The following is a 27,070-nucleotide window of genomic DNA, read 5'->3' on the forward strand; positions in this document are numbered from 1 at the left end:
CTAACGGGAGCGAAGACGACCATGAACACGATGAAAAGATACGGACGAGATGGTAAAAATTGAGACAAGGGACAGTCGTGAATCTTGTTCGGTTCACCGAATCGCTGGGGAGGGGTGGACGGATCTTTACGTGCGTCGGACTTCATCGCTCGTGCACACAGTGGCATGGTTCTGTTTTATTTGTGTACTTCTACTCGAGTTTTTGTTTTCACCACGTACATTTTGAATGGCGATATCGGCTTTGTGCGTGTTTCTATAATGTTTTAATAATATTCGACATATCCGATCACATATGCGATCCATACGCGATCACATATCCACCAATATTGTCTGGCAATTTATCAGCATCGATTCAATCAAAGCGTGACGCTGCTCGTGAGAAAAATTGTGTTTAAGCAGAGCCGCTGCCGCTCCTGAAATGTGATGCACTCCCCCGAAGGCCGTGGGGCTGATGGGTTGAGTAAAGACCACTCTTATATATATTGAAATATATTTATATATTTATATATATTTACATTTTTACGTGGATAGAGAGTCGGATGTACAAAGTGGAAGCACGGTGGTCTGTATCTGTTTCGTTACTGCCGAGGTTACTCCCGGCGGGGTCTCTTTGTACACACTCGGGGCACACCTTTGCGCATGCCCTAAGAAGACTGCCGCACAATCCACAAAGACCGGAATGTTTCTGTCCCATTTGAAGGGAGCCGCCGAGTGAAGCGAAAGTAATTCGACGTGTTGATTTTGCCTCTGCCGTGTGCACGCCGATGGAGGGCCATTGCCTGAAACGTCACCTATTTATGTGCCCTTCCCCTTCATAAGGCGTTGAGTTTTGTCGTTGGTTTGTGCTGTTCGCACCAATGCCGCCAACGCAGCAGCAGCGTCACGGAATAATTTGTCGGATCGGATCATTCGTGCGTCGTGATTAATCATCAGGCCGAGACCATCTTCCATTACCTGGCCTAAATTATAATGAACGCTTTTGCTTACTTAAGAAATATATTCCCTTGGGTGAATTGCTTTGTTGATATTTCAAAGGGGGAGGTCTACCGCTTTGCCGATACCCCGAGCGTCGTTGTATTCCAAAGCGTCCCCGAGACACCATTGTTGACGTGACGAAGTGCGTTTGTGTAAACGTCGTTGGCCGATGTTTGAGAGCGACGTTGAAAACCGGGCAGGCTGATGATATCCCCCACGTGCACCCAGGGTTATTTTAACGTCCGCTGCTGCTTCGAATCAGAATCTCTGCGCTTTATTCAATCCGCCGACATCCAGTAGCGAGCGATGCAGACGGCGGCGTGCCCGCTGTTACGGTGAATCCACGCGACCGCACTATATTAACCAGGGCGGCCACCGCGATCGAACCGCAAACCTCCACCCCCGCCTCCCCCCCACTCATTGCCGGCACCTGGTTTGTTTCCCACCTGGTCGTTCTCAAGGGCAGCCTCGTCAATAACAGCGGTGGGCTCTCGTTGCCAGCGCCGCCGGTGCTATCGGGGTTTTTTCCTCCCACCCCCCCCCCCCTGCGTATGGCAGCGAAGGCGCCAATCGGCATCTGACACGCCGGCCAGAATCTCGAGCGTTTGACCGGCAATGCAATGCCGCGTACGCGATGGAGCCGCAGTGTCGGTAAATTTATAGCAGCAGCCAAATGCTCCTAAACGCGTGACGTCGATTCTAAATGTGCAGGGAAAAACTGGAGGCACCGGAGAAAAATTCACGTGACCGCGAGGAGAGAGAGAGACGCACAAACTCTAAATATACAGCAGGCGTCAGGTTCGAGTTAGAACCTACAGCCTCCTGTATACCAGGCGAGGTTGTTAAAATCTCTCCCCCCTCCCTCCAGGAGTCAGGGAGAGGGGTTGGGGTGGCAGGCTTCAATGATTCATAGAATTCTGATCCCGGGATGGGGAAGGGAATACTTGAATCGTTGCACGCCTGTTTGTTTTCGCTCCAAGTGGGGTCAAATAGTTCCATGTGGGTGGAGGGAAGAATAAATGCTGCCGCTTTGCATGACGAGCAAGCCACTTGTACTTTCAGATGCCGCCTCTCCCAGCCACTCACTGTAAACCGGTTGTGGTGACCTGTCGCTGCAAGCACGACTCGTTGGAGTGGGGGGAAGCGTCCTTCCGCCCCCCACCACCCCCCCAGGGGTTAGATTGGCACGCTAGAATTGTCTCGCCAAAGCGACCAGTTTGCACTGTTCGATCGATGGATGTTCGTACCTTGTTCTGCCAAGCCATCTTTGACACACAAAGACCCCTCCTGTAGCCTGACTGTAGGGGCAAATGCTGTGAGCGAGCAGCACCTATGAAGGCCGGAACGGCACACGAGGGGGGTGGGTGGGCAACACCACGCCCGACCACCTTTGTCTCCCTCTGTGGCGATGTTTACACACCACATTTGAGGCTGAGTCGACCTAGGGGAGGCCCAGGACCGGTTTAGATAGCCGTCACTGGCGTTGGCTGTGAGCGGGAATCCACCATTACATTCACACACGCGTTGTTGTTGTTGTACCGTTCTTAATGTCTCCGTGAAGCACCCAACTCGAATTGGAATGGTTGCGAGTTCAACTTCCAATTCGAGTTGCGAGTCGTCCTCGCAATCTTTCCAATTCTGGGTCGTGCGCTGTTCACCGGCCGCGCCACCCGAGCCAGCCCAGCCGTAAGCGCGCCGCCGCACTGCTCGGGATACTCGTTCTGCTGCCACAGACGGCTGCGCAAAAGCTGCGGCTGTTTTTTGTCGTCCGTGTTTCGTCGTCCCGCGAGTCGCTTGCTTGGCATTGGCCACGAGTGACAATTCACTGGGGTGACGCATCACTCAGCCTTGTCTCTCCCCCCCCCACCACCGCCCCACCCCCGTGTGCAGAGCTCTCCTCGCAGGCCAAGCCGCTGAAGACACCGAAGGCCAAGAGAGGGGGAAAGGTAAATGCACTCAAGCTCGTGGTGCCGGCTCGCAATTTCAACGGCGCTGCCCTGTTCGCATCGAAACGAATCTGTAACTTTGACAACATTTTCTTGGTTCTTTCGGTAAAGTCACGTAGAAGGGAAATATTAAAATAATAAAAATAAAACATAATAAAAATTATCACGACGTTTCGATTGCAACACAAGCAATCATCATCAGGTGTGAAAACTACAGCAAGAACATTTTAGCTGAAGTGTAGTTTTCACACCTGATGATGATTGTTTGTGTTGCAATCGAAACGTCGTGAATTTTTTTATTATGTTTTATTTTTATTGTTTTATTATTTCCCTTCTACGTGACTTTACCGAAAGAACCAAGACTATGAATCCCTGCAGTCACGAAAGCTTTAATCGAAATTTTACAACATTGACAAAAAAAATCTTGCAATGAAACCCACAACAAAAATATTGAATTTAGCATCGTTGTTCCTCTTGCCTAAATTGGAAACTCATTTCTATAAACCGATTTGTTGTTGTTGTGTTTAGTTTGTTGTCCTTCGCCCGCACCTGTGACTAGCGCAGTTGGCTACGTAGTGTGCGAAAAAAGTTCACCCGCTATTCGCCACGACATGGCAGTGATGTCACCACAGTGCCCGTGCCAGGCCCCAGGTGCACTTTGAAGCCACGTGAAGTGTCGACAGATCAGGGGACAGATCCAGGTGCCATGGGTTGACTCAGATGACTATCAAATGCACCAGCTGTACCCCCTACTGTGCCAAGTTAAACATACATACATACTAACCTAGGCCAACAAAGGTTTTTGCATCTGGGGATTTTGCACGGGGCTCAAATACAACCGTGAAACCAGATTCGTGGCAAGAACCATTCTGCGCATTTTCTCAACTTGACAAGAGTGACACCACTGATGGTGATAGAAAACAGGAAGAGCCAGCCGCTGCTACTGCCACCACTGCCGCTGCCTCCACTGGGACCGGATCCAGGGGCTCAAAGGTCCATGGGACAAATGTTTTCCAGCAGCCACAAAGTCTTGTGATTTATTTTGGCTTTCCTCGATTGTACTATCGGCATCAATGTCATGACACGAAGTTTCTGTGCGGATCTTTCGCTAAGCAGTTTGTCGTCCTTCGCCCGCACCTCTGATTTGCGCGGTTGGATACGTAGGTTGCGAAACGAGTTCAACATAATAAATACATACGTGTTAGAGAATGGCCCACAGAAGATGATACCACACAGTTACTTATCAGCTCCTTTCAATTGACCTTTAGTTCACCGTGTGGGGGGGGGCTGGACTTCCTCACCCATCCCGTCGCGTGGCAGCCAAAGCGATATTTTTCATCGTCAGACCTTGAACTCGGATAAATGAAGTGCACAGTTATTTCGATTTAAAGCTTTCGTGACTGCAGGGATTCATCTTCTTGGTTCTTTCGGTAAAGTCACGTAGAAGGGAAGTAATAAAATAATAAAAATAACTTCCCTTCTACGTGACTTTACCGAAAGAACCAAGAAGATGCACAGTTATTGTTCACCGGGCCGTGACGATCCCGCTCGCCACTCACGAGAACCCGGTTCAATCACAGGGGGCCGGAGCCTGAGATTTGAAACCCCGGATCCCAGCGGTGCCTGCTTAGCGCTCTGACCTCTGGGGCCGGCCTGGGCCAGCCGACCTCCTTCCACGCAGGTTAACTTTAATCATTCGGCAGGGTGTGTGAGGCCCCAATTGAAGGAATGCCACGCGGTTTGTCCGGCGTCATAGGCAAGTGGCCCTGCGAAAACAACTTGCGGGAAAAGGACTCGCGATTTATTTTTGGCCAGCCCAACGTTTAGTCCGTCGGCGCAGGCCGGCGTTTGAGACGACGCGAGTTCGCTCGCAACAACCGGCGAACTCCCGTCTGCTTTGCCTACACCCCCCCACCTCCACCCCCGCCGTTCCCGTTGTGCGCGCGCCGTCTGTCGCTGCAGGGCGGCGGTGACCTGGAAGACGTCGCGAGCTGGCCCACACTCGGGGAGATCGTCGTCTCAGAGGTGGGGGGGGCTGGGTTTCATACCAGGACAAGGCAAGCAGACAGATGGCTTCATCCCATAAAAATCCATTCTTTACTCCACTCATAAACCACCCAACCGTCTTGGGGTGGTGTGCGCCGTGAGAATTGGCGGCACTGCGCGCACCGTTACACTCGCTGCGTGAGACTTGTAAGGAAGGAAGGCTGTGTCATCCTCTCGGTGCTTTCTTTCTTGTAGGGAACGTCGTGATCTTTCCCTGGAACTTATTGATATTTTCCCCTGTACATTTAAAACAACAACAAAATTGCCAAATCGTAGCTCTAACTGTAAACTGATCATAATGTAGGCGTGACAAATTAGTGATTAAACATAAATATTTATTGTCACCTGATGGAGCAAATCGGTAAATGAGACAGAAAATACATCCACCACCCTGAATTGGGACTGTGCGTTCGATCGCGGGGGGCACACACTGTTTCGCCCCATTGAGTCGTGAGAATCCGTAAAAAACACCATGGGCTCGTTTCCGGCACTCGGCGGCTGGCGAGGGCATCCCCACGAGCTCTGCCGATTGCGGAGATCCGCGTGATGCTGTTACTTGTTCAGACGTCGGCTTGGCCCGTCGCGCCGTTGAGCCCGAGTGAGCGGCCGCGCCGCCCTCATTTGCCGCAGGCTCCGCCGGACAAGGCGACGCGGAGGGAGCGGAAGCCCGAGAGCATCGCCGCCATGGCCGACTCCGCCGCCGTCGCCGCCGACTGCGACGACGAAGCCCGCGTTGACGGAGCCGACGCTCGGGAGGCTCGCGACGCTCGCGACGTCCGGGACGTTCGCGAGGACGCCAAGCAGCCCCGCTCGCCCGTGGCACGCAGGAGAGGTGACCTCGCTGATCACGTCAAGGAGCATAAAGCATCATCGCGCAAAATCCGGTCATCCTCGCAGAAACAGCGGCTTCTCGGCTAACCGTCGAACGAAGGCGGTGGTCACAGCATCGCGCGGCGCGTTCAGACGCGCTTCTGAGGCCGTCTGGAACGCTCTTGCTTCCGATATTAGGAAGCCGCTGGAGCTACGCACTTTGAAATCATCATCTTGATTAACAAACTCATTTCTTTAGAACTGCTTTTTGTGGTTAGTTTGTTGTGCTTCCCCAGCCATTCACGGGTGGCTACGTACGGTGTGAAAGAAGCTCAACATACGTGTGTACGTGACGCCGGCGATTCTGATGGCGTAGAGCAGTGAGTGGTTCCCGGCCTGTGCCACGTGGACCACTTTGTCGTGGGAATCGGTGCGTGGAACTGGGGCCAAAACTACGATGGGGGGAGTTGTTTTGATCGTTTAAAGAATATATATATCTGCCATCGGCGCGTGGCGGTCCGTGAGAAGATGTCGAGGGTTTGTTGAGAGTTCGTGGGTTGAGAAAGGTTGGGAACCACTGGGTGTAGAGGATCAGTTTTTGATGGTCGTGGTGATGGAAGTGGTGCCGATTATCGTCGGGGTCCACGGTGGTGGTTCTGATGGTGTAGGGGAATTTGGTGGTGGTGGTTTTGATTGTGTGGGTGGTGGAGATAGTTGTGTCGGTGTTGTTTCCGTGGGGAACGGTGGCGCAGCGATTAGCGCGCTGCGCTCCGAAACTGGTGAGCCGAATTTCGAAACCTGCTCACGGCCAACATCGATGATGATTATTTGAACCAGTCCTGGGACTCGCCTAGGTCGACTCAGCCTCGAATGAGTACCTGGTGCACTGTGTTAACATCGCCACTGGGGAGACAAAGGTGGCTGTGTCTCCCCAGTGGCGATGACTACGACGTTTCGCCAATAATTACAACTAGCTTCATCAGGTGACAGCCAGATTTGTGGAGAAGTCTTAATTGTATCGTTCCTTATATAGAGGCGTAGATGTGGTGAGCACACTTCTGCGCTCTTGCGCAAAGTGGGTAACGAACAAAGATTTAGCCAAAGATATCTCAAGACTAGCTGAACACTTTCTAAAGAACACCTACTTCTTGCGGCAAGGTGACTCCTATAAACAAAAGGAAGGAGCAGCAATGGGCTCTCATTTGTCTCCTGCGATAGCGAATTTGTACGTGGAAGATTTTGAAACAAAAACAATAGCTTCAAGCACACTAAAACCCTCTGCTTGGTTTAGATATGTGGATGACACATTGGTGGTCTGGCCACACAGCAAAGATACATTGAACGCATTTCTAAATCATCTCAACTCGCAAAACCCATCCATCCAGTTCACCATGGAAGTGAAAGCTGGATATTCTGCTCGGAAGGGGTCGAAATGGTAAAATAACACAAAGTGTTTACCGAAAGAAAACGCAAACTGACGCCTATCTGAATGCAGTCACACCATCACCCCGCACAGAAATCGGCTCTTGTCAAGACGCTCATTCATCGAGCTAAGAAAGTGTCAGATGGTGACAGTCTGAGAAGGGAAATTCAACATGTTAAAGAAACGCTGCAAATGAACAGTTACAATAATGCACAAATTAACAGGGCATTAAATGCCAAAACCAAATCAAATAACACGAGCATTGAAACTGCCCAAGTAATTAAAAGGATCAAAATACTGTACATTGCAGGAGTAACTGATAAACTAGCCAGATGTTTGGAAAAACAAAACATGTTCGCAGACCAGGCTGCGTGACGCCAGCAACTCGGTAGACTTGAGATTCCGTTTTCGTGGCACGCGTGCGTTGGACGAAGACTCGGATTGAAATTCGAGATCTGAGTGGTATCGGCTTGGCTCTCACTTGGTTTTATAAAAAGGGCCGGAATGAATGAACGATTGAATTCAGTAAGACCACCTGTGTTGTCAGTGTTCACTAATGTCTGCAGGACCAGAAGCTTGCACACCTCCACAAAGACAAAGATCCCCCATATACCCTTAACAGACTGTTAAGGAAAGTGCTATTAGCGAGCACCTATGAAGGCCAGCACGGTACACGAGGGGGTGGGTGGCCAGCACCACACCCCGGCCACATTTATCTCCCCAATGGCGATGTTTACACACCAGGTACTTATTTGAGACTGAGTCAACCTAGGGAAGGCCCAGAACCGGTTCAAATAATCATGACCGGCGTTGGCCGTGAGCGGGAATCGGACTCAGGTCGCCGGGTTCGTAGCGCAGCGTGCTAACCACTACACCACCGCTTCTCACACTCTCAGACCAATACCAACACACGCCATTCGCCGCTAAGTGGCGGTGACGTCATCACGGTGCCTGTGCCAGGCCAGGTGCACTTTGAGGCCACATGAAGTGTCGAAGGCTCGCTGACAGGAGGTCACGGGACAGACCCTGGTGACATAGGTTGGCTGACTGAGATGACCGGTCGATGCACCAGCTGCGCCCCCTACTGTGCCAACTTGCTGCATTTTAGCCACCCGGCACTCCACTCATTGTTGTGAGCATCGTTCCTCTGCGCTTTGTTGTTGTTGTTGGAGGGCGACTGCCTCCAACTGCCCAGTAGCGTCCTTCACGAGCCTCCTCCACAGAGGCCGATCTTGACACCGCTGATACCAGTCATCGGCAAGTCCACTCAGCTCCACATCCTCTTGTACCACATCACTCCATCTCTTCTCTAGCCCGTGCCGCGCTCGTTTAGCCCCCTTTATGCGGCCAAACAGAAGCTGTTTGGGCATGCGGTGGCTGGGCATGCGAGCTACATGACCCAGCCCCACAAAGCCACGTTGTAATAGGTTATTCATCAATTGATAGCGCACGTGTTGCTGTGCACGCTCGCCCGTCTGTGAGAATCTGTCGATCTGTCCCCAAAGCAAGGTCTGTTTGCGTGGAAACCGCACAAACACAGCGCTCTCTGTGCGTGTGTGTGCGCGCTCGCCGTCTTCGCCGGGAGGTGGGGGAGAAAAAAAAAGCGTGCCGAAAGGGATTTTTGTGTTTTCGCGTAGTGAAAACAGAAACGGCTCGATTGCGAAATGAACAACGCGGAAACCAAATGACGGCCGAATCTGAAATGGCACGGGCTTCGAGGTTTCGCGGCGTGAGGACTGCGCGGTGCGCCTGCCTCGTGGTTCGGGGGGGGGGTTGTGGGTTTGCGAAGGGGGGCAGAGCCCGTGGCTGGTTTCAGATGTCACTTGCTGCCAATGGGAGGTTGTGGGCGGGAATCGAATTGTCGGTGAACCTTTATTTTACGTGCCATTATCGCCCTCGGGAAAGGCGTCAGTGCACGTTACAGGATAACTGGGAACGGCACGGCCGCCAAAGTTTGTAGCATGGCGTGCAAACCAATAGCACCGCTCCACCCCAGAAGTCCACACACTCGTAACAACGACAAAGATACCTCGTGTAGGCTGAACAGACTGTAGGGGCAAGTGCTGTTAGCGAGCGCCTATGAAGGTAGGCACGGCATACGAGGAATTGGGTGGCCAACACCACGCCCGGCCGCCTTTGTCTCCCCAGTGGCGATGTTTACTACACACCGTTACACCGGGTACTAATTTGAGGCTGAGTCGACCTAGGGGAGGCCAGGGACCAGTTCAGATTATCGTCACCGGTGTTGGCCGTGAGCGGAAATCGAACTCGGGTGTCCGGGTTCGTAGGGCAGCAGTGTATAGTAGCGTAGTGTATAGTAGCGTAGTGTATAGTAGCGTAGTGTATAGTAGCGTAGTGTATAGTAGCGTAGTGTATTGTAGTGTAGTGTATAGTGTGGTGTATATTTTAGTGTATATTGTAGTGTAGTGTATAGCAGTGTAGTGTATAGTAGCGTAGTGTATTGTAGCGTAGTGTATTGTAGTGTATATTAGTGTAGTGTATAGCAGTGTAGTGTATAGCAGTGTAGTGCCTCCATAGAACCCAATGTGTTCACTTACCGACCATTCCCTTGTTAACGACTGGCTGTTTTCGGTCCAGTAAATATTAATTAATGCATTTATTAGCCACCTTTCTTTTAATAGTATGTGTTTATAATGTTGTTAGTATCTTTATGTATTCATGTCCATTGTATAAATGTTAGAAAGTAAGTTTTTTTGGTGAAAAAAGGAGTAATTTTAGATGCTATCGGAACGAATTAAGCATTTAAAGTGCATTTCCTATACTTGCTTAACGACTAAAAACGAGCGGTTTCGTGGAACCAATTACCGCCGTTAAGAGGGGCGGAGGTTCTGCTGTTCTGACCAGCTTGTAGAACGTCCAAACAACCCCCGTGAGTGACACAAGCTGTTGGGAGGCCCTCATCCAACAGTGGATTGTCAAGCGGGCTGCCCCACGTGTACCCCGAGTAGGAGGGTGTGAAGTCTAAACTGCTCGTACAAAAAACTCTCCCCTTTGACATTCATGAGATGTCAACTCCCTCGCCGGGTACGCAGGAGGTTGTGGGTTCGATTCCTGACCCTGACGCCTGCTGCTGTTTATTTGGAGTTTGCATTTCAACACGTAGGCTTTCGCGACCAATATTATCCACGTTTATATTTACACGATCTAACACACGCAAAAAAACCTGTCATGGAGTTTGCATGTCTCTCCCCGTGGTGATGTGGATTTTTCTCCAGGTCCTCTGGTTTTTCGCTCCACATTTACATACCGTGTCAACCCCATACTGTCTACCCGTATTCTCGTACAGGGAAATTCAGTTTTCAGGTCCATACGGCGTACAGTCATTTCAATACGAGGGTATAAACTTGGAGGGAGACTTCTCTCTTGGAGGCGACGCGTTTATTTGAGATAAACAATAACAATAGCAATAGCCGTAAAGCTAAGGGCTATGGCCCCTGTTACACTACGGGGTACGGCCCCGTCACCCGGTAACCTAGGGGGAGGTACCAGCCTCCCCTGTAGCGGGCCCTACACATATTCTTAGGTTTTTTTTCGGTAAAGTCACGTAGGTAAAAAATAAATAAATTAATAATAGTAAAATAAAAATAAAATAAAAAATCACGACGTTTCGGAGGCAACACAAGCTTTTTATTTTATTTTTGATTTTACATTTATTAATTAAATTTTTTTACCTACCTGACTTTACCGAAAAAAACCTAAGAATATGAATCCTTGCAGTCACGAAAGCTTAAAATCTAGGGCCCTACACACTCCGTGCTACGCTCTCACGGGTCTTCCGCTACGGACGCTAGGGGAGGCTCGGCTGACCCGACCTAGCCAGGGGTCTCACCGCCGGTCCGCTGCAACCCGGCTCTGACAAGAGCCTCGCTTGAGGGTCCCAGGGTGCTGGTCTCGTCTTCAGGCGTCTTCAGACGTCTTCGGGTCTTGAGGGGATGAACACTGCCGGTCCCGTTGAGAGGGCCGGCTTGTATACACAAGTTGGGGCTTACCCCGCCCCTAACCACAGCTTCCCCCGAACCTTCCAGAAGGGTCTGGAAGGGTCTGGAATGAACCGTTGGCCCCCAGCCTTCACCCCTTGGGGGTCTGGGGTCTCTACCCCCGGTAACGGGGTACCCAGGGGTGGGGGGGGGTTTACCCAGGCTAACCACCACACCTCCCGCTCACTCTCCCGGCCGCCTCCTATCGGCCTGTGAGGGTGGTGACAGTAAGAAGACAGCGCCGTGGTATGGTGCAACAGGAACAAAAAAAATGTATTTTTGTTTGTGTTTCTCCCTTGTGATGGGACTTTGTGGAATGAACGTTGAGATTTATAAGGGGCACCGGGTAACCAACGAGGTCTGAATTGGTCTGTGATAAGGTAGGGCACTGATAAGGGGTTGACAGGTACGCATTTAGCATCAACGTGTGTTTATATAATTTGGCTGCTATAAATGTCCACGTGATAAGCCACTTCCATTGAGCTGCCATTTATGGCCGGGTCGGCTTCTAAAACAGAGCTTTGTAGCTCGGTGGGGGCTTTACCTGCTAACAAAAATAAAATAATTGTAACCGTTGAATAATGGTTTTGAACAGCAAAATGGAAGCTGAAAATCAACGTCTTGTTATCGGGTCTCGCGGCGCTCACTCGCGAACCGTGGCCACTGGCGTGCCGTGGCTGAGCGAGCGAGCGATGGTCGCCCCCCCCGCCACCGCTCAATCCCCTCGCCGTTTGTCCCCCGCAGGAGGGAAGCAGAAGTGGATTCCGCTGAGCCTGGACGGGCCCTTGCGGTCGCAGAGCGGCGGCGGAGGCCAGCGCGGTGGCACCGGACGATCGGCCTCCGACTCGGCCGCCCCTCGCAGACCGGATGACTCCAAGAGTACGACGCGGGGGGAGGGGGGGGGGCGGGGGGAGGGGGGGGGGCGATGTTCTCAATGAGCGGCACGGTTACGCTCACGTTCGGAGCGAAGTTACAAGTGTGGCCGCTCGGCGGATGGATTAATTGTGTAGGCAGTAGGCCGCAAGACGACGTTTTTTATTTGCGGTGAAACGCCTGCAAGCCGGGCTCATTGCTGCGTGGGGGGGGGGGTGTCTTAAAGTCACAAAGAACAAGCAGTACCAAAATTAAATACAAATAGTGCAAAGTGTAGGAAAGGTATGCAAGTAGGTAAACATGAATCAAGTCTATAAGCACAAAGTGCAAACGTTTATCAAGGGGAATGTGGGGGGGGGAGCATTACGGTTCTGGGGGATGTCCGGAGAGAGAGACGGTGACTGCGGCAGTGGCAAGGGCTCAACCGGGCTACGTGTGTAAATATGCAGCATTATAGAGTGTGTGTGTATATGCACACACATAGTGTGTATATTTCAGTTTCATTTCAGTTTCATGTATTACTAACTAGCTTTACTTCCCCGGCTTCGCCCGGGACTTAATTCACCACGCCCGGCCGCCTTTGTCTCCCCAGTAGCGATGTTCACACACCACACCAGTTAATTGTTTGAGGCTGAGTGGACCTAGGGGAGGCCCAGGACCGGTTCAAATAATCGTCAGCGGTGGTGGCCGTGAGCGGGAATCGAACTTGGGTCGCCGGGTTCGTAGCGCAGCGTAGCGCTAACCACTACACTACAATGCGTTATGCTTCCACATGCGCGGGTCACGTGACAGATGTGACGTCACAGCTCACTTGCCGTGCAAAAAAAATATGCATTATTGAGCTCCCCCCCCCCAAAAAAAAAAAAGTGTATTTTAATAATTTTTGCATGATGTACAGTCTGGAAAGTACCCACATGGCAAATGTACAGTTTGTTGCATGTCGGGAAGTACGCTAAACATTTTGAACAGACACACATAATCACAACTTTGCCTTTTATATATATGGGGATAACCCTGTGAGTCATGCAGCTCTTGACTCGGGGTGCAACCGCAACAAACAAAAACATGAACAAGAAACATCTTAAAGTGACTACACGCAACAGAAAAATCCAGGAAAAAAACGGCAAAGTCTTCCAGAAAAAAACCCACCGCATTTCAACGGTGTGTGCAAAAAATCCCAGTGGGATGCAAGTCAAACACTAACAACCATGAGACAATTTCGATTAAAGTTATCAGGCTAACTCTATACTACAACAAACAAACATGGCTAAACCGAAAAGTTTAAAAAAATCACCAAAATAAAGCTATAAAAACAATGCAACAGCGACATATATATGTGCGTGTATTTCGGTAATGTCATGTAGATAGACGAAATAATAATTATTTTAATAATCTTAATAATTATTATTTTTTCTACCTACGTGGCTTTACCGAAAGAGCCAAAGAATATGAATGCCTGCAGTCACGAAATTTTTAAGTAAAAATGTACGCGTGTTTTTTCCACTGTGTGTATTTACACTATGTGTGTATGTACACCATTTTTTCGTGCGTATATATACACTATATACAGGATATTCATACTCTTTGGTTTTTTCGGTAAAGTCACATAGGTAAAAAATTTCAATAAATTAAATCACGACGTTTCGGAGGCAACACAAGCTTCCTTCTTCAGGTGGAACCGTCACAGCAAAATTACAGTAAAAAATTACTGTAAAAAATTACTATAAAAAAATTACTGTATCAAGTGAAGAGAGCTCTAAGCTCTAAGCTCTCTTCACGCTAAGTAATTTTGCTGTGACGGTTCCACCTGAAGACGGAAGCTTGTGTTGCCTCCGAAACGTCGTGATTTAATTTATTTTAATTTTATACTCTACGTGACTTTACCGAAAGAACCAAAGAGTGTGAATCCTTGCAGTCACGGAAACTTCAAATCTAGAATTAACAGGATATATACATAGCTTCAGTTATATGTAATCCACAACAAAGACATTTAATTAACACTTGATATCAATGAGCTCAAAACAATTAAATGCAAACAGTAGTAATCACATCTAGATTGAAAACTCATTTGTTTAGAACTGCTTGTTGTTGTGTTTGTTGTCCTTCCCCCGCACCTCCGATTCGCGCGGTTGGCTACGCAGTCGATCGTCGATAATTATCCGTCGGCTTCGGGGGGAGGGTGGGGGGGAGAAGAGTGTGTCGGATTTTCAAAGACACCAGATAATCACGACATCATCGTTAATTAAGATTATTTTTGCATTTTCTTGGATGAAATGTGTTTAGGTGTTGTGAGTGTTTTAATTTATGTTTACTCTATTAAATTGGCTTAAGTAGACGTACATTCAGGCAAAAATAAATATCACGTAGGCTTTCGCGACCGATATCATCGATAATGCAGTTTTTTTGTTAGATCACGTAAATCTATAAATGTGTCATTAAACCCGCCACCACCCGACATAGCCATGTGGTGGCGGGTTTAACGACACATTTATATATTTACGCGATCTAACCCCCCCCCCCAAAAAAAAACCTGGGTTATGAAAAATAGATATCCTACTGTGAAGAGTGACTGTATTTACTGTACCGTACTTATCACTCCGATCTCGAAGACTCCGCATCATGGCCACTACGCTCGTGTTTCAACACAACCTCTCGAGTTTGACGATCGCTGGACTGATGCAGCCTTCAGAGCGGTGCTCCGGCGAACGCCGATTAACACAACGCACTTTTTTGCCGGATCGCACCGTGTATTGTTTTTATCACCGTAGTTATTAGCCATGAAAGATGTATACACGTGCAGTATTGTCATTATTTAAGTTGTTGTATGTAGTGTATCATGTACCGTAGAGAATATTTAACACTGAAATCAAGCGTAGCTACTTTGTATGTCACGCACACGGTGCCGATGGACTGGTTACCGCCTTTGGAGCGGTGTTGCCGGTTTCGCCGGATTAGCACCGGCACTGCCGGATAATGTTGGAAGCTGCCGGACAATCGCGCGGTGCCGGATAATCGATGATCGAGTGTACATACATACAACAACAACTGCTATTCGTGCACCTTGAGGCCACGTGAAGTGTCGAACGCCCGCTGGCAGGAGGTCACGGGGCAGACCCAGGTGCCACGGGTCGACTGACTGAGATGACTGAGATGACTGGCTGATGACTGGCTGATGCACCACCTGTGCCCCCTACTGTGCCAACTTGCTGTGCTTTAGCCACCCGGCGCTCCACATACACACATACATACATACACACATACATACACTCATACGTACGTACGTCTCTCTCACGCCCCCACCTCCGCCGCAGGCTGGCGCCGCAGCGAAGGGCTGGAGGATGCCGGCTCCGGGCGGGGAGGCGGTGGTGGCGGTGCCGGAGGGGCCTACCGCGGGCGGGGAAGGGGCAGCCGGGCCAGGGGGAGGGCCCGGGGCCGAGGGAACCCACGCGGTAAACGCTCGGGAGCGGTGTCCGACGTTTCGCTCCACGTGCCAGGGGCTCATGTCGTCCGTTAATGCGCTCTTGATCTTCGCGAATTTGTTTTATTTTTGTTCGTGCCGTCGCGTTTTTTCTGTTTTTTTTTTGCCGTTTATCCAAAACTCTTGACAATCTATAAACGGAGCCGCATCTGTCTCTCTCTCGCTCTCTCTCTCCCCCTCTCTCTCTCCATCTCTCTCTCGCTTTCTCTCTCCCCCTCTCTCTCTCACTCTCTCTCTACCCCTCTCTCTCCCCCTCTCTCTCCATCTCTCGCTCTCTCTCTCTCTCGCGTGCAGTCCACTACGACCACCGCTATGGGGGGGTCGTCCCTTTCCTGGGCGGCGTCGGTGGCGGCAAGAATGGGCGCCCCGCCGCGGGCACGAAGCCTCTGTTCGTCGTGGATGGCGCCAACCCCCCACCGCACGGAGGAGCCCTCTACTCCGTGGACGAGACGCTGCTCAAGGAGTACATCAAGCGGCAGATGTGAGGCCGTGGCACGCGGCCGGGAGGGGGGTTCACGGCACGGGGCGGGAGTTGAACGCCGAGGGTTTTCCACTCGTAAACTTAAACTAGAAACTGTTTTTTTTTATTTTTAACCAGATAGGACCCGCTGAGCTGGTGGCGTATCATCATTATCATCATCACGTGGACATTTCTAGCAGCATCTAAATTGCTCTAAACGCGTGGTGATGTTGATTCTAAACGATGACGGGAAAAACCCGAGGACCCGGAGAAAAGTCCACAAGACCACGGGGAGAGGAAGACACGCAAACTTCAAATATACAGGCATTGTCAGTGTCGGGATTGAATCCACGACCTCCTGCATACCAGGCGAGGTAGTTAACATCTCCTCGCCACAGCGGCGCCCCTTGTCAGGGGAAGGGCAGTGGTGGAGTGGTCGGCGTTGCTGCGTGATGAACCTTCCCGCCTGAGTTTTATTCCCGGCCACAGCCAACGCCACTCACGGAGCGGTATCTCAGCCGCTCCCGGGTCTGCCCGCTCACCAACCCGATCTGACCAATGTGGTTAATCGTGGTCAAACAGCACTGCCGCGATCAGCGTGGAACTTGGGGAGACCTTCATCCAGCAGTGGCTTGACAAAGGGGGCCGTGAATTATTATTAATTGACGTGTTGTATACAAGGGGTCCGAATTAACCCATAGGCCATTGCAGGCTTGCGATGTTTACTGTGCTGTTAAAATAGGCGTCAAACACGCGAGAACTAGAATCGAATCGTGACCCCGTACCGCCAGAGTTGCCTGTGTGCTGTGTGTGTGCTGTGTGTGTGCTGTGTGTGTGTGCTGTGTGTGTTCTGTGATGTGCGTGCTGTGTGTGTACTGTGTGTGTGCGTGCTGTGTGTGTGTACTGTCTGTGTGCTGTGCTGTGTGTGCTGTATGTGTACTGTGTGTGCTGTGCGTGTTGTGTGTGTGCTGTGTGTGCTGTTGTTGTCCTGGTGCTGTCCTGTTGCTGTCCTGTTGCTGTCCTGGTGCTGTACTGTACCGGTGCTGTGCCGTGCGTGACAGCGAGTACTACTTCAGCCCGGAGAACCTGGAGCGGGACTTCTTCCTGCGCCGGAGGATGGACCCCCAGGGCTTCCTGCCGCTGTCGCTCGTCTCCAACTTCTACCGCGTGCAGACGCTCACCACGGACGTGAAGCTCATCCTGGAGGTGACGCTGGGCGACGGCGCCGGATGCGGCCGGAGCGGCCGGCGCCATCGGTCGGGTCTAATATTTTCGGAGGGGGTGCCCTTTACAGAGTCCGTTCTCTCCTAGAACGCGGCGGTGCGTAGCAGTTTGCGTTCCTGAAGAACACCGCATGATGGAAGGGTCTCGTTATGATTAATAATAGAGGAGATCATCGGTTATCCGGCGGCCGGATAATCACTACTCATCATCGTTGTTCTTGCGTAGCATCGTGTTTTTAGATGTTGTGTATATGTTTTAATGTTTTAGATTAGTTTACCATTTGAAATTGGCAGAAAGAAACGTGCATACATATAAACAGTTTAAACACGTGAGCAATAATCATCCATAATAGAGGTTTTTTGGTCAGATCGCGTAAATATATGAATGTGTCGTTAAAACCTGCCACCACCCGACACAGCCAACTAGTAAGGGTTGTCACGTACACAGAATGTGGCCAATTCGTCACTAGTACAGCACACCGGTGTGTTGGAGAGCCACATATTGTGGCTTGGTTCTCCAACCAACTCAGCCTCAAATGATTACCTGGTGTGATGTGTAAACATCGCCACTGGGGAGACAAAGGTGGCCGGGCATGGTGCTGGCCACCCACCCTCTCGTGTACCGTGCCGGCCTTCATAGGTGCTACTTGCTAACAGCGCTTGCCCCAAAATTCTGTTAAGGCTACACGGGAGACCTTTGTCTTTATATCGAACGTCTTCCTCACCGTTCGTAGCCAAACGCACTAATCGGAGGTGTGGGAGGGACGCAGAAGCTTGGCCATTTAGTTGGTTGGATGCCAAGTCGCTCGCTCACTCGCTCGTTCTCTCTCCCTCTCTCTACCGCTTGAAGGCGCTGGAGGACAGCGTGGTGGTGGAGATGCGGGACGGGCGCCTGCGGTGCCGCGTGGCCCCCGAGGTGTGGCCCCTCCCCCCCAGCGAGGGCTGCCCCACCGACTTCACCCTCCTACTGCACTGCCCCGAGTTCGTGCCCAAGCAGGCGGCACGGGTCATCACAGGTGCGCACCTACGCACGCTGGCACATGCACACGTGCTGGCACACGCGTTGGCACACGCACACTGGCTCATGCTGGCATGTGCTGGCAGGCACACGCTGGCACGCACACTCTGGCACGAGCGCATGCTGGGATGCGTACGCTGGCACACATAGACACGCTGGCACACACGCTGGCACACGCTGGCATGTACACGCTGGCACGCACACGCTGGGAAGCACACGCTGGCCCGCACACACGCTGGCCCACACACACGCTGGCACATGGTGGCCCACCCACGCTGACATGACGCATGCTCGGTCACGTGGGTTATCCGTTGCTCGCTCACTCGCGCTCACGCACCCCCTTACCATGACACAAGCACCGATCCACTTGCGTACGCACCCGCTCACTTATTCACAAGCTTACGCACACGGCGGTGAGATGTTAACTACCTAGCCCGGTATACACGAGGTCGTGGGTTCGATCCCGACCCTGACACCTTTATATTTGGAGTTTGCATGTTCTCCCTGTGGTCATATTGATTTTTCTCCAAAAGAACCAAAGGCTTTGGCATAAAGTTATGCTTCTGTATGTATGTGTAGTAAGTACTCAGGAGGCTTGACGACGGGATCGGAGGCACACTTATTTATTAACACAACTTGTATACAGTTAGCGAGTATACACAGGACCTAAGGGGTAACGTCCCCTTACTCGGCTAACAGGGAGACACAACATCTAAGCCCCGCTAACCTAAGCCCAAGTCCTCCACTAGGGAGCTAAGGGAGGCTACCTGTCCCAGCCCTGGTCAAGCTGGGATTCGGCACCCTGAGTCCCCAGACCTGCTCGTCAGTCTGGGCTCTCGGGCCCACGCCACCGGCTTGCCCTGGTCAGCCCTTACAAGGACAGCGAGCCAGGGAAGCTCCGGGGCCTATTCTAGCTGGTCTTCCGTCTTCGCTGGTTAAAGCTGATACTTCGACCTCGAGCCCTCCGGCTCACCACCTTTTATAGTACTCGGCCCCCCCGGGAGGGGCCCGTGGGGGATGCAGGTGCGGACGTCGGTGCGAGCACCTCCTATGTGTACGGCCCTAACCACGCCCCTTGTGTTTGTTGGCCATCCGCTCCCATACACAATTACACCTCTACATATGTATGTGTGGTTGAACTTCTGTCGCACTATACGTAGCGAAGGTGCGGGGGATGGACAACAAACTAAACACAAAAAGCAGTTCTAAAGACGTGACTTTTCAATGAAGATGTAAAAGTGCACTCTATTCGGGACTCGCCCTGTAGCAATCCAGGCAAAGTGGTCGAAGGGTTGTCCAAAACTTGGAGACCCCTGTGGAGAAAATATGACTTTATGGGAATATCCAAAAGCACACGTGAAATACATTTAAAAAAGCTCGGTCCACGTGGCATCGTAGGGCCGTGAAGGAGGGCGCCAACATTGAGAGGACAAATTTGCTGCTGCCGATGCTGCTGCTGATGGGTATGATGATGGTGGTGGTGGTGGTGATGATGGTGGTGGTGAAATGGGGAGCGGTAGTGTAGTGGTTAGTGTGCTGAGCTATGAACCCGGCAACATGAGTTTGATTCCCACTCACAGCCAACACCGGTGACAATTATCTGAATTGGTCCCGGGCTTCCCCTAGGCCGACTCAGCCTCAAATGAGTATCTGGTGTGATGTGTAAACATCGCCACCGGGGAGACAAAGGCGACCGGGCGTGGTGCTGGCCACCCACCCCTTTGTGTGCCGTGCCAGCCTTCATAGGTGGCCGCTAACAGCACTTGCCCCGACAGTCTGTTACAGGCTATGAGGGGGACGTTTGTCTTTAATGATGATGGTGGTGATGTGGGTGATAATGGTGACCCTGATGGTGATGATGATGATGACGTGGGCGATGATGATGATGGTTGTTACGGTGACGCTGGTGGTGACTTGGGCGATGACGTGGGTGATGATGATGATGATGACGACGACGATGACGGTGGTGACACTGGCGGTGACGTGGTGGTGCGCAGAGTCGGCCCCCAGCTCCCCGCGCGCCAGCCCGGTCCGCGGCGGCCCGTCGGGCGCTGGCGACGTGGGGGGCCCGCTGTGCCCCCTCTCCCGCGGCCTCTCCACCAGCCTGCCAGACCTCGACTCGGAGCCCTGGATCGAGGTCAAGAAGAAGCACCGACCCTCGCCAGCTCGCGAGCGGGCGGTGAGACGCGCGCCACCCCCACCACCCTCCCCACCCACTCCACTCCCCCCACCCTCCCCACCCTCCACACCCACTCCACTCCACCCTCCCCACTCACTCCACCCTCCCCACCCACTCCACCCTCTCGCCGCCCTCCCCACCCACTCCACTCCCCCCACCCACTCTGCTCCCCCCACCCACCCCACCCACTCTGCTCCCCCCACCCACCCCACCCACTCTGCTCCCCCCACCCTCCCCACCCACTCCACCCTCCCCACCCACTCCACTCCCCCCTCCCACGCCGCCCTCCCCACCCACACCACTTGCCAGGTCACGTCTGAAAAAGAGATACACAGTAGCCCAGTGGGTCTTAAAACCTGGTAGAATAAAAAATAGTTACAAATAGTTTCAGTGAATCGGCCGGCCACGCTTTCTGGGTCTCTCCCTTGTTGCCCGAACCCCCTAACCTTCCCTTGCGGGCGACGGGTGGCGATAATCCCCAGGGCTCTTCAATGCCAATGAATCACTGCCGTCAACTCTCTCTCTCTCTCTGCCTGCAGAATGGCGATGGCGGCAGTGGCTCCCGAACGTCACCGGAGGGGACGTCTCCCCGATCGCGCGAACACCAGAGCTCGCACAGCAGAAAGCAGCAGCAGCAGAACGACCATCATCATCAGAGTCGTAGCCAGACGCCCAGCCAGGCACGCTCGCACCGCGACGGCGAGCGTCCCGACGACAAGGAGGAGCTCGACTTCCTCTTCGACGAGGAGCTCCTGGAGCAGCAGCCGATGGACGGCCGGCGGAACCACTTCACGGACCCGGACTCGGACTGGGACTCGGACTACGAGATCGACGACAGCGACGTCAACAAGATCCTCATCGTGACGCAGACGCCGCCCCACCTGCGGCGCCACCCCGGCGGCGACCGCACGGGCAACCACGTGTCGCGCGCCAAGATCTCGTCGGAGCTCGCCAAGGCCATCAACGACGGCCTCTACTACTACGAGCAGGAGATGTGGAAGGAGGAGATGGAGCCCGAGTACGCGCAGATGAAGGTCAGAGAGGGGGGCGGCGGTGGTGGTGGTGGTGGAGGTGGTGGCGGCGGTTGAGGTGGTGGTGGAGATGTTGGCGATGGTGAAGGTGGTGGTGGCGATGGTGGTGGAGGTGGCGACGGAGGTGGAGGTGGCGACGGAGGTGGAGGTGGCGACGGAGGTGGAGGTGGCGACGGAGGTGGTGGTAGCGATGGTGGTGGAGGAGGTGGCGATGGTGGCGGTGGCGATGCGAGCATCGTTATTGGAATATGATGGATTGTCTATTATCCGGCGGCTTCTGGTGGTGGCGATGGCGGCGGTGCAGGTGGTGGTGGAGGTGGAGGTGGTGGCGATGGTGGTGGTGGAGGAGTTGGTGGAGGAGTTGGTGGATGATTTGGTGGTGGTGTTGGTGGTGGAATCCGGTGGATTGCACTGGTCAAAAAAAAAAAATTTCTGGCCTGGACTTTTGCAGCTGTTTTAGACTAATTTCAGGGTGCTGATTCCAAATCAGATTTGCTCTATCACATCTCATTTTTATGCTATCGGCATACCCTATTTTCATTGATTTTACCCGAAATTAACTCTGTCACTTATGATTGCAAGTTGTTGCGAGTCAGTGGCTGCTTTAGTGTTAAAATATGGTGCTGTATTTTTAGGATAGTGTGTTTATAATATCATTTTATGTAGATATCCACATTTATTTAATATTTTTCTTCTGCAGTTTTTATTGAAAATGCAATATTTGATATCTCAAAAACCCAAAAACTGATGCCAGATTTGGAATCAGCACCCGAAAATTACATTACAACCGTTCGAATACCTTATGCCAGAAAAAGTGTGACCAGTGTTGCCTATTATCCGGCAGCTTTGGGGGGGGAGTGAGCGCCAGAATTTCAGAGACTCGGGACGATTACTGCTCCATGAAATAAAATAGCTTATTTTTTAACATTCTTCTATAATATTGTTTTTAAGTGTTATGTTTTGTTTTTAATTGTTTTAAATGTGTTTTACTCGATTAAATTGGCATAAAGCAACTTACAAATAGACAAAAATAAATATCCTCTTGTGAAAAGTGACTATTTACCGTACCGTGCTTACCACTCCGATCTCGAAGACTCCACATCATGCAGTGTGATGTCCGTAGCGCCGCTACGCTCTTGTTTCAACACAACCACTTGTAGCGCCGCTACGCTCTTGTTTCAACACAACCACTTGTGTTTGACGACCGCTGGACTGATGCAGCCTTGAGAGCAATGCTCCCGGCGAATGCCGAATTACACGGCGCACTTTTCGCCGGATCTCACCGTCTGTATTGATTTTATCGCCGTCGTTATAAGTCATGAAAGATGTAGACACGTGCAGTATTGTCATTGTTCAAGGTGTATGTAGTGTATCATGTACCGTTCTAATATTTGACACTCAAATCAAGCGTGCCGATTGCCGGACTGGTTACCGCCTATACTCCTTGGTTCTTTCGGTAAAGTCACGTAGGTATAAATTAAAATCAATCTAGATTGGTTACCGCCTTTGAACCGGTTTTTCCGGTTTCACCGGATCGCCCCCAGACCGCCGGATAACGTTGAAGAGAGCCGGATAATCGCGTGCCGGATAATCGACTGTATTTGTTTTATACGCGAGGAATCCGATGAGCTATGAAACTATTTTTCGGCGATATCCAGCGAGGTGTGGACGGGTGGCGCTGGGTGATTGTCGTGATGTTGATGTTGTGAGTGGTGGTTGGTGGTGGTGAGGATGGCGAGCGGTGCTGTAAACGCGTCGTTAAACCCGCCACCACCCGACACGGCCAATTTAGCAAAGGTTGTGTCACGCAAAACAGAACATGCCGATGAGTTGCTAGTTCAGCACACACACACACCGGCCGTGTGTTGGAGGAGTAAACCACCCACGACATTTACAATTTGAGCACCGTGACATTTAGCTGGTGGAGGAATGTGAGCGAGTGCGTCGCGTGTGGCAAGTGTTGTTTTAAGGGTGCGTGTTGTGGATCGTATGCGCTAGTGAGCGAGTGAGTGGAGGGCGTCGGTGCTCCTGTAGTCTGTTGCGGGCTTACACGGGCCATCTTCATCTTTGCCGTTCTAGCAAGAGATTGAAAACTTCCGCAAGCTCACGATGATCAGCCAGGAGGAGTTCGAGACCCTGGCTCCCGAGCCTCCCGTGGACCCTTACCAGGAGGTGCCCCCGGGGCCCCCAAAGCAGCAGCCAGGTACCGGCATCGTCCAGCAGCGGATTGAGAATAGCTCCTGGCGATTGCCAGCGACTCGCCGTCGCGAGCTCGCGCCGATCCTGGCCGTTGAATTGCGAGCAGGCGCGGTGGAGACATTGGTGACGGTGGTGGCGGTAGCGACGGCAGCGATAGTGGTCACGGTGGTGACAGTGGCGGTGGTGGCGGTGACAGCGTTAGGTGGCGACGGTAGCGACGGTGGTGTAACGGTGGTGATGGTGGTGGTGACAGTGGAGGTGGGGGAACGGCGGTGGGTGGTGGGGGGGTGGCGCCGCCGCCGCCGAGGTCGAGAGTCACGGCATCGGCTCTTCCCGCTCGCCGCTTGAGTGCCGTCGTGTTCGCTTCACGGCCTGCCCTGTTGAACTTGTTTCGCACCGTACGTAGCCAACCGCACACACAAAGCAGTCGTAAGAAATGAGTTTGTCATTTTAGATGATGATCTAAAAGTGCACAGCTCCAGTGGCTTCCTAATATCGGAAGGGAAGAGCGTTCCAGACGGCCGCAGAAGCGCATCTGAAAGCGCCGCGCGATGATGCTGTGACCGCCGTCTTTATTTTCTGGACAGCCAGAAGCCGCTGCCGGATTTTCCGTGATGTTGGTTTATGCTCCTTGACGAAGAGCAAGCCTGAAAAACCACGCTCGGTTCGGACCCGCTGTGCGGGCACCCCTGGGTACCCGTGGCTACCTGAACCGATGCAGGGCCCTAGCTGAGATATTCCAGGTTCGAGTCCAGGCAGGCCACCACCCGGTGGGTTCTCAAGCGCAGGGAGCAGCCCCCACGGACTCGGCACGGTCACCAATGATGGGCACCAAAAACAACCCCCCATTGCGTTAATGTCGGTTCTCATCTTAATTTTGCTAAGTTCAAGAAGAAGATGCAGTCGACTCTTGATTACCCACGGCCGTCCTCCCCGTCATTGGCGCGGATATTCGAGAGTCTGCTCTGTACACAGTAGAACCTAGGAGATCGAGCGCACCAGAACTCGAACACATCGGTGTTCGAACGATACTTCCGAACATTTTTTTCCCCGGAAACCGAACGAAATTCGGAGGTCGAAGGGGCAATCGCGACGCTTGATCAGGCAAAGGTTTTACCGTATGAGAGGCTCGGTTAACACGTAGCTCTCACCCAGTGCAGTTACCCACAAAACACCGTTCCTGAACTTTTTCGTGAATTTCCTTTATTTTAGTGTTTTTTGGTGTTTATCTATACACAATGTCTCCTAAGAAGGTTAGTGGTAGTGAAGTTAAATGTTCATTTATTTAATTTATCCCATATATTTATTCCATTTATTTATTGTGTTTCTTGTTTTTTTTATGCTTGTATGCATGTAATTACTGTAAACTTCGTGTAAAAATGCTTTATAATGAGAGATTTCTTGTGTGTGGAACCAATTAATGTCATTAACATTAATTCTTATGGGGAAAATTAATTCGGTGTTCGAATGGCCTTCTGGAACAAATTAAGTTCGATCTCCGGGGTACCACCATTTATTGGTTTGATTCCTGCGATGAAATGTCACCCTCCACGCAGCAGGGGGGGGGCAGCACTTTGTTGGGTGCAAGTAGTAGCTCTGTGATGTCCGCTTCTTCAACAGCAAGGGGGTTGCCCTGCTCTGCTCTGCGAGCGATCCAAACGGATTCTTCACAATCGGATTCTTGGTTTAGACCACAGAAATACAATGAGTTTGAGCCTCTTTTTTTTCCCCGCGGATGAACCCATGACGTCACGCTGGTTGCAACAACCAGGATAGAATGGTTGAAAAAGGACGAAAAAGATGGTCGTGTTAATGGCGACAGCGGTGATGCAGTGATAATGGTGGCAATGGTAGTCGTTTGCCGATGACTGGTACCAGCGGTGTCAAGGTCGTTCGCTGTGGAGGAGGCTCGTGAAGGATGCTGCTACTGGGCAATTGGGGGCAGTCGCCCTCCAGCAACAACGGAAGGCAGAGGAGCGACGCTCACAAAAACGAGCGGAGTGCCGGACGGCTAAAACGCACAGTAGGGGGCACAAGTGGTGCATCGGCCAGTCTGTTCAGTCGGTCAACCCGTGGCACTTGCTGGGTCTGTATCGTGACATCCTGCCGACGGGCGTTCGACACTTCACGTGGCCTTAAAGTGCACGTAGCCTGGCACGAGCGCTGTGGTGATGTCACCGCCACTCGGTGGCGAATGGCGGCCGTTGTAATGGTAGTCATGGTGGTGCTGGTGAGTGACGGCGATGGTGGCCACTGGTGCTGATGGTACCAGTTGCAGTATTAGCGGTGGTGGTGACGGTTGTGATTAGACACGTGGCGACATTTGTTCGTCCATTGCAGTCGACACTTACGTGAGCGGTGCGTGTATCGAATCGTGCGAGAAGGCGGAATCGTTTAAAATTCTGCGCTGCATTTAAGCTAATGGAGTGAATTAAAACTGCACAAAGGAGACCTCAGAAGCAGGAAAGACTACAAACGGGGTGGTAAAGAGAAACAAAGGCAAACGCAACTCCCAATCACGATAAACCGTGAGCGTTAATTGATGCGTGCCTGTCTGTGGCGTCTGTGGTAGCATTGCGGTCGTGTCGGTGATTATTTGTGGTAGTGGTGGTGGCAGCGGTGATAACAGTGGAGGCCGTGGTGGCAGTGATGTTGATAACACTGTAACACTTTTTTATTTGTTCCTGGGTAGTAAGTGTTATTCCTAATTGCGTCTGCTTCAAAAGTACAGAAAATGGCTATTATTCCCCACAAACTTTGACCAGGGCAGTGATAATTAGAAATTTACCTATTTTCAATGAGAAAACGGAAAAAAATTGTGTTTTTGCCTTCACATAAAGTCAGAAAAAACAAAGTATGAATCGAAATTAACATGTATTTATACTAAAGTATTACGTGTGCTGGCGTCCGCAGCGCCCACAGACGAGCTGGCGACGCGTCTGTTCGGCGCCGCCGGGCCCCCATCTCCCGGCCTGGCTCGCTCCCTCCCCACGGCCGTGCCCGAGTCGCCGGCCAGGAGGCCCCCGCGCACACCGCGCACCCCGCGCACCCCCCGCCTCATGGACCCCAGCAAGACGCCGCGCTTCTACCCCGTGGTGAAGGAGGGCCGCGCCATCGACAACCAGGTGGGGCAGCGGCGCCCAGCGCGTCGCGGACGTGGTGGGGAGCGGCGGCGCTGCTGTTGGCGCTGCGCTCCGAGGCCGGCGACCCGAGTTCAATTCCCGCTCGTGGCCAACATCGGTGACGAATATCTGGACCTGTCTCGGGCCTCACCCTATTTCTACTCGGTCTCAAACGAGTACCTGGAGCGGTATGTAGTGATCATCGCCACTGGGGGAGACGAAGGCGGACGTGCGTGGTGCTGGCCACCCACCCTCCTCGCGTGCCGTGCCGGCCTTCGTAGATTCTCGA

The 27,070-nt window shown here is 52.0% G+C and overlaps 1 protein-coding gene across 1 annotated transcript in view; it reads left to right on the forward strand.

Annotated features, from left to right (window-relative positions):
- Window positions 1-27,070, forward strand: part of LARP1 (La ribonucleoprotein 1, translational regulator) — a 53,432-nt gene that overhangs the window by 13,664 nt on the left and 12,698 nt on the right. Inside the window, exons 2-13 of the mRNA XM_078881089.1 lie at window positions 2,866-2,921; window positions 4,884-4,946; window positions 5,598-5,799; window positions 11,943-12,077; window positions 15,383-15,520; window positions 15,844-16,030; window positions 17,071-17,215; window positions 18,083-18,248; window positions 20,248-20,429; window positions 20,969-21,463; window positions 23,540-23,663; window positions 26,573-26,784. Coding sequence (XP_078737215.1) covers window positions 2,866-2,921; window positions 4,884-4,946; window positions 5,598-5,799; window positions 11,943-12,077; window positions 15,383-15,520; window positions 15,844-16,030; window positions 17,071-17,215; window positions 18,083-18,248; window positions 20,248-20,429; window positions 20,969-21,463; window positions 23,540-23,663; window positions 26,573-26,784 — 2,105 coding nt within the window. The remainder of the gene's footprint in view (window positions 1-2,865; window positions 2,922-4,883; window positions 4,947-5,597; window positions 5,800-11,942; window positions 12,078-15,382; window positions 15,521-15,843; window positions 16,031-17,070; window positions 17,216-18,082; window positions 18,249-20,247; window positions 20,430-20,968; window positions 21,464-23,539; window positions 23,664-26,572; window positions 26,785-27,070) is intronic.

Source organism: Lampetra fluviatilis, chromosome 60, assembly GCF_964198595.1.
Source record: "Lampetra fluviatilis chromosome 60, kcLamFluv1.1, whole genome shotgun sequence".
In the NCBI taxonomy this organism is placed as follows: domain Eukaryota; kingdom Metazoa; phylum Chordata; class Hyperoartia; order Petromyzontiformes; family Petromyzontidae; genus Lampetra; species Lampetra fluviatilis.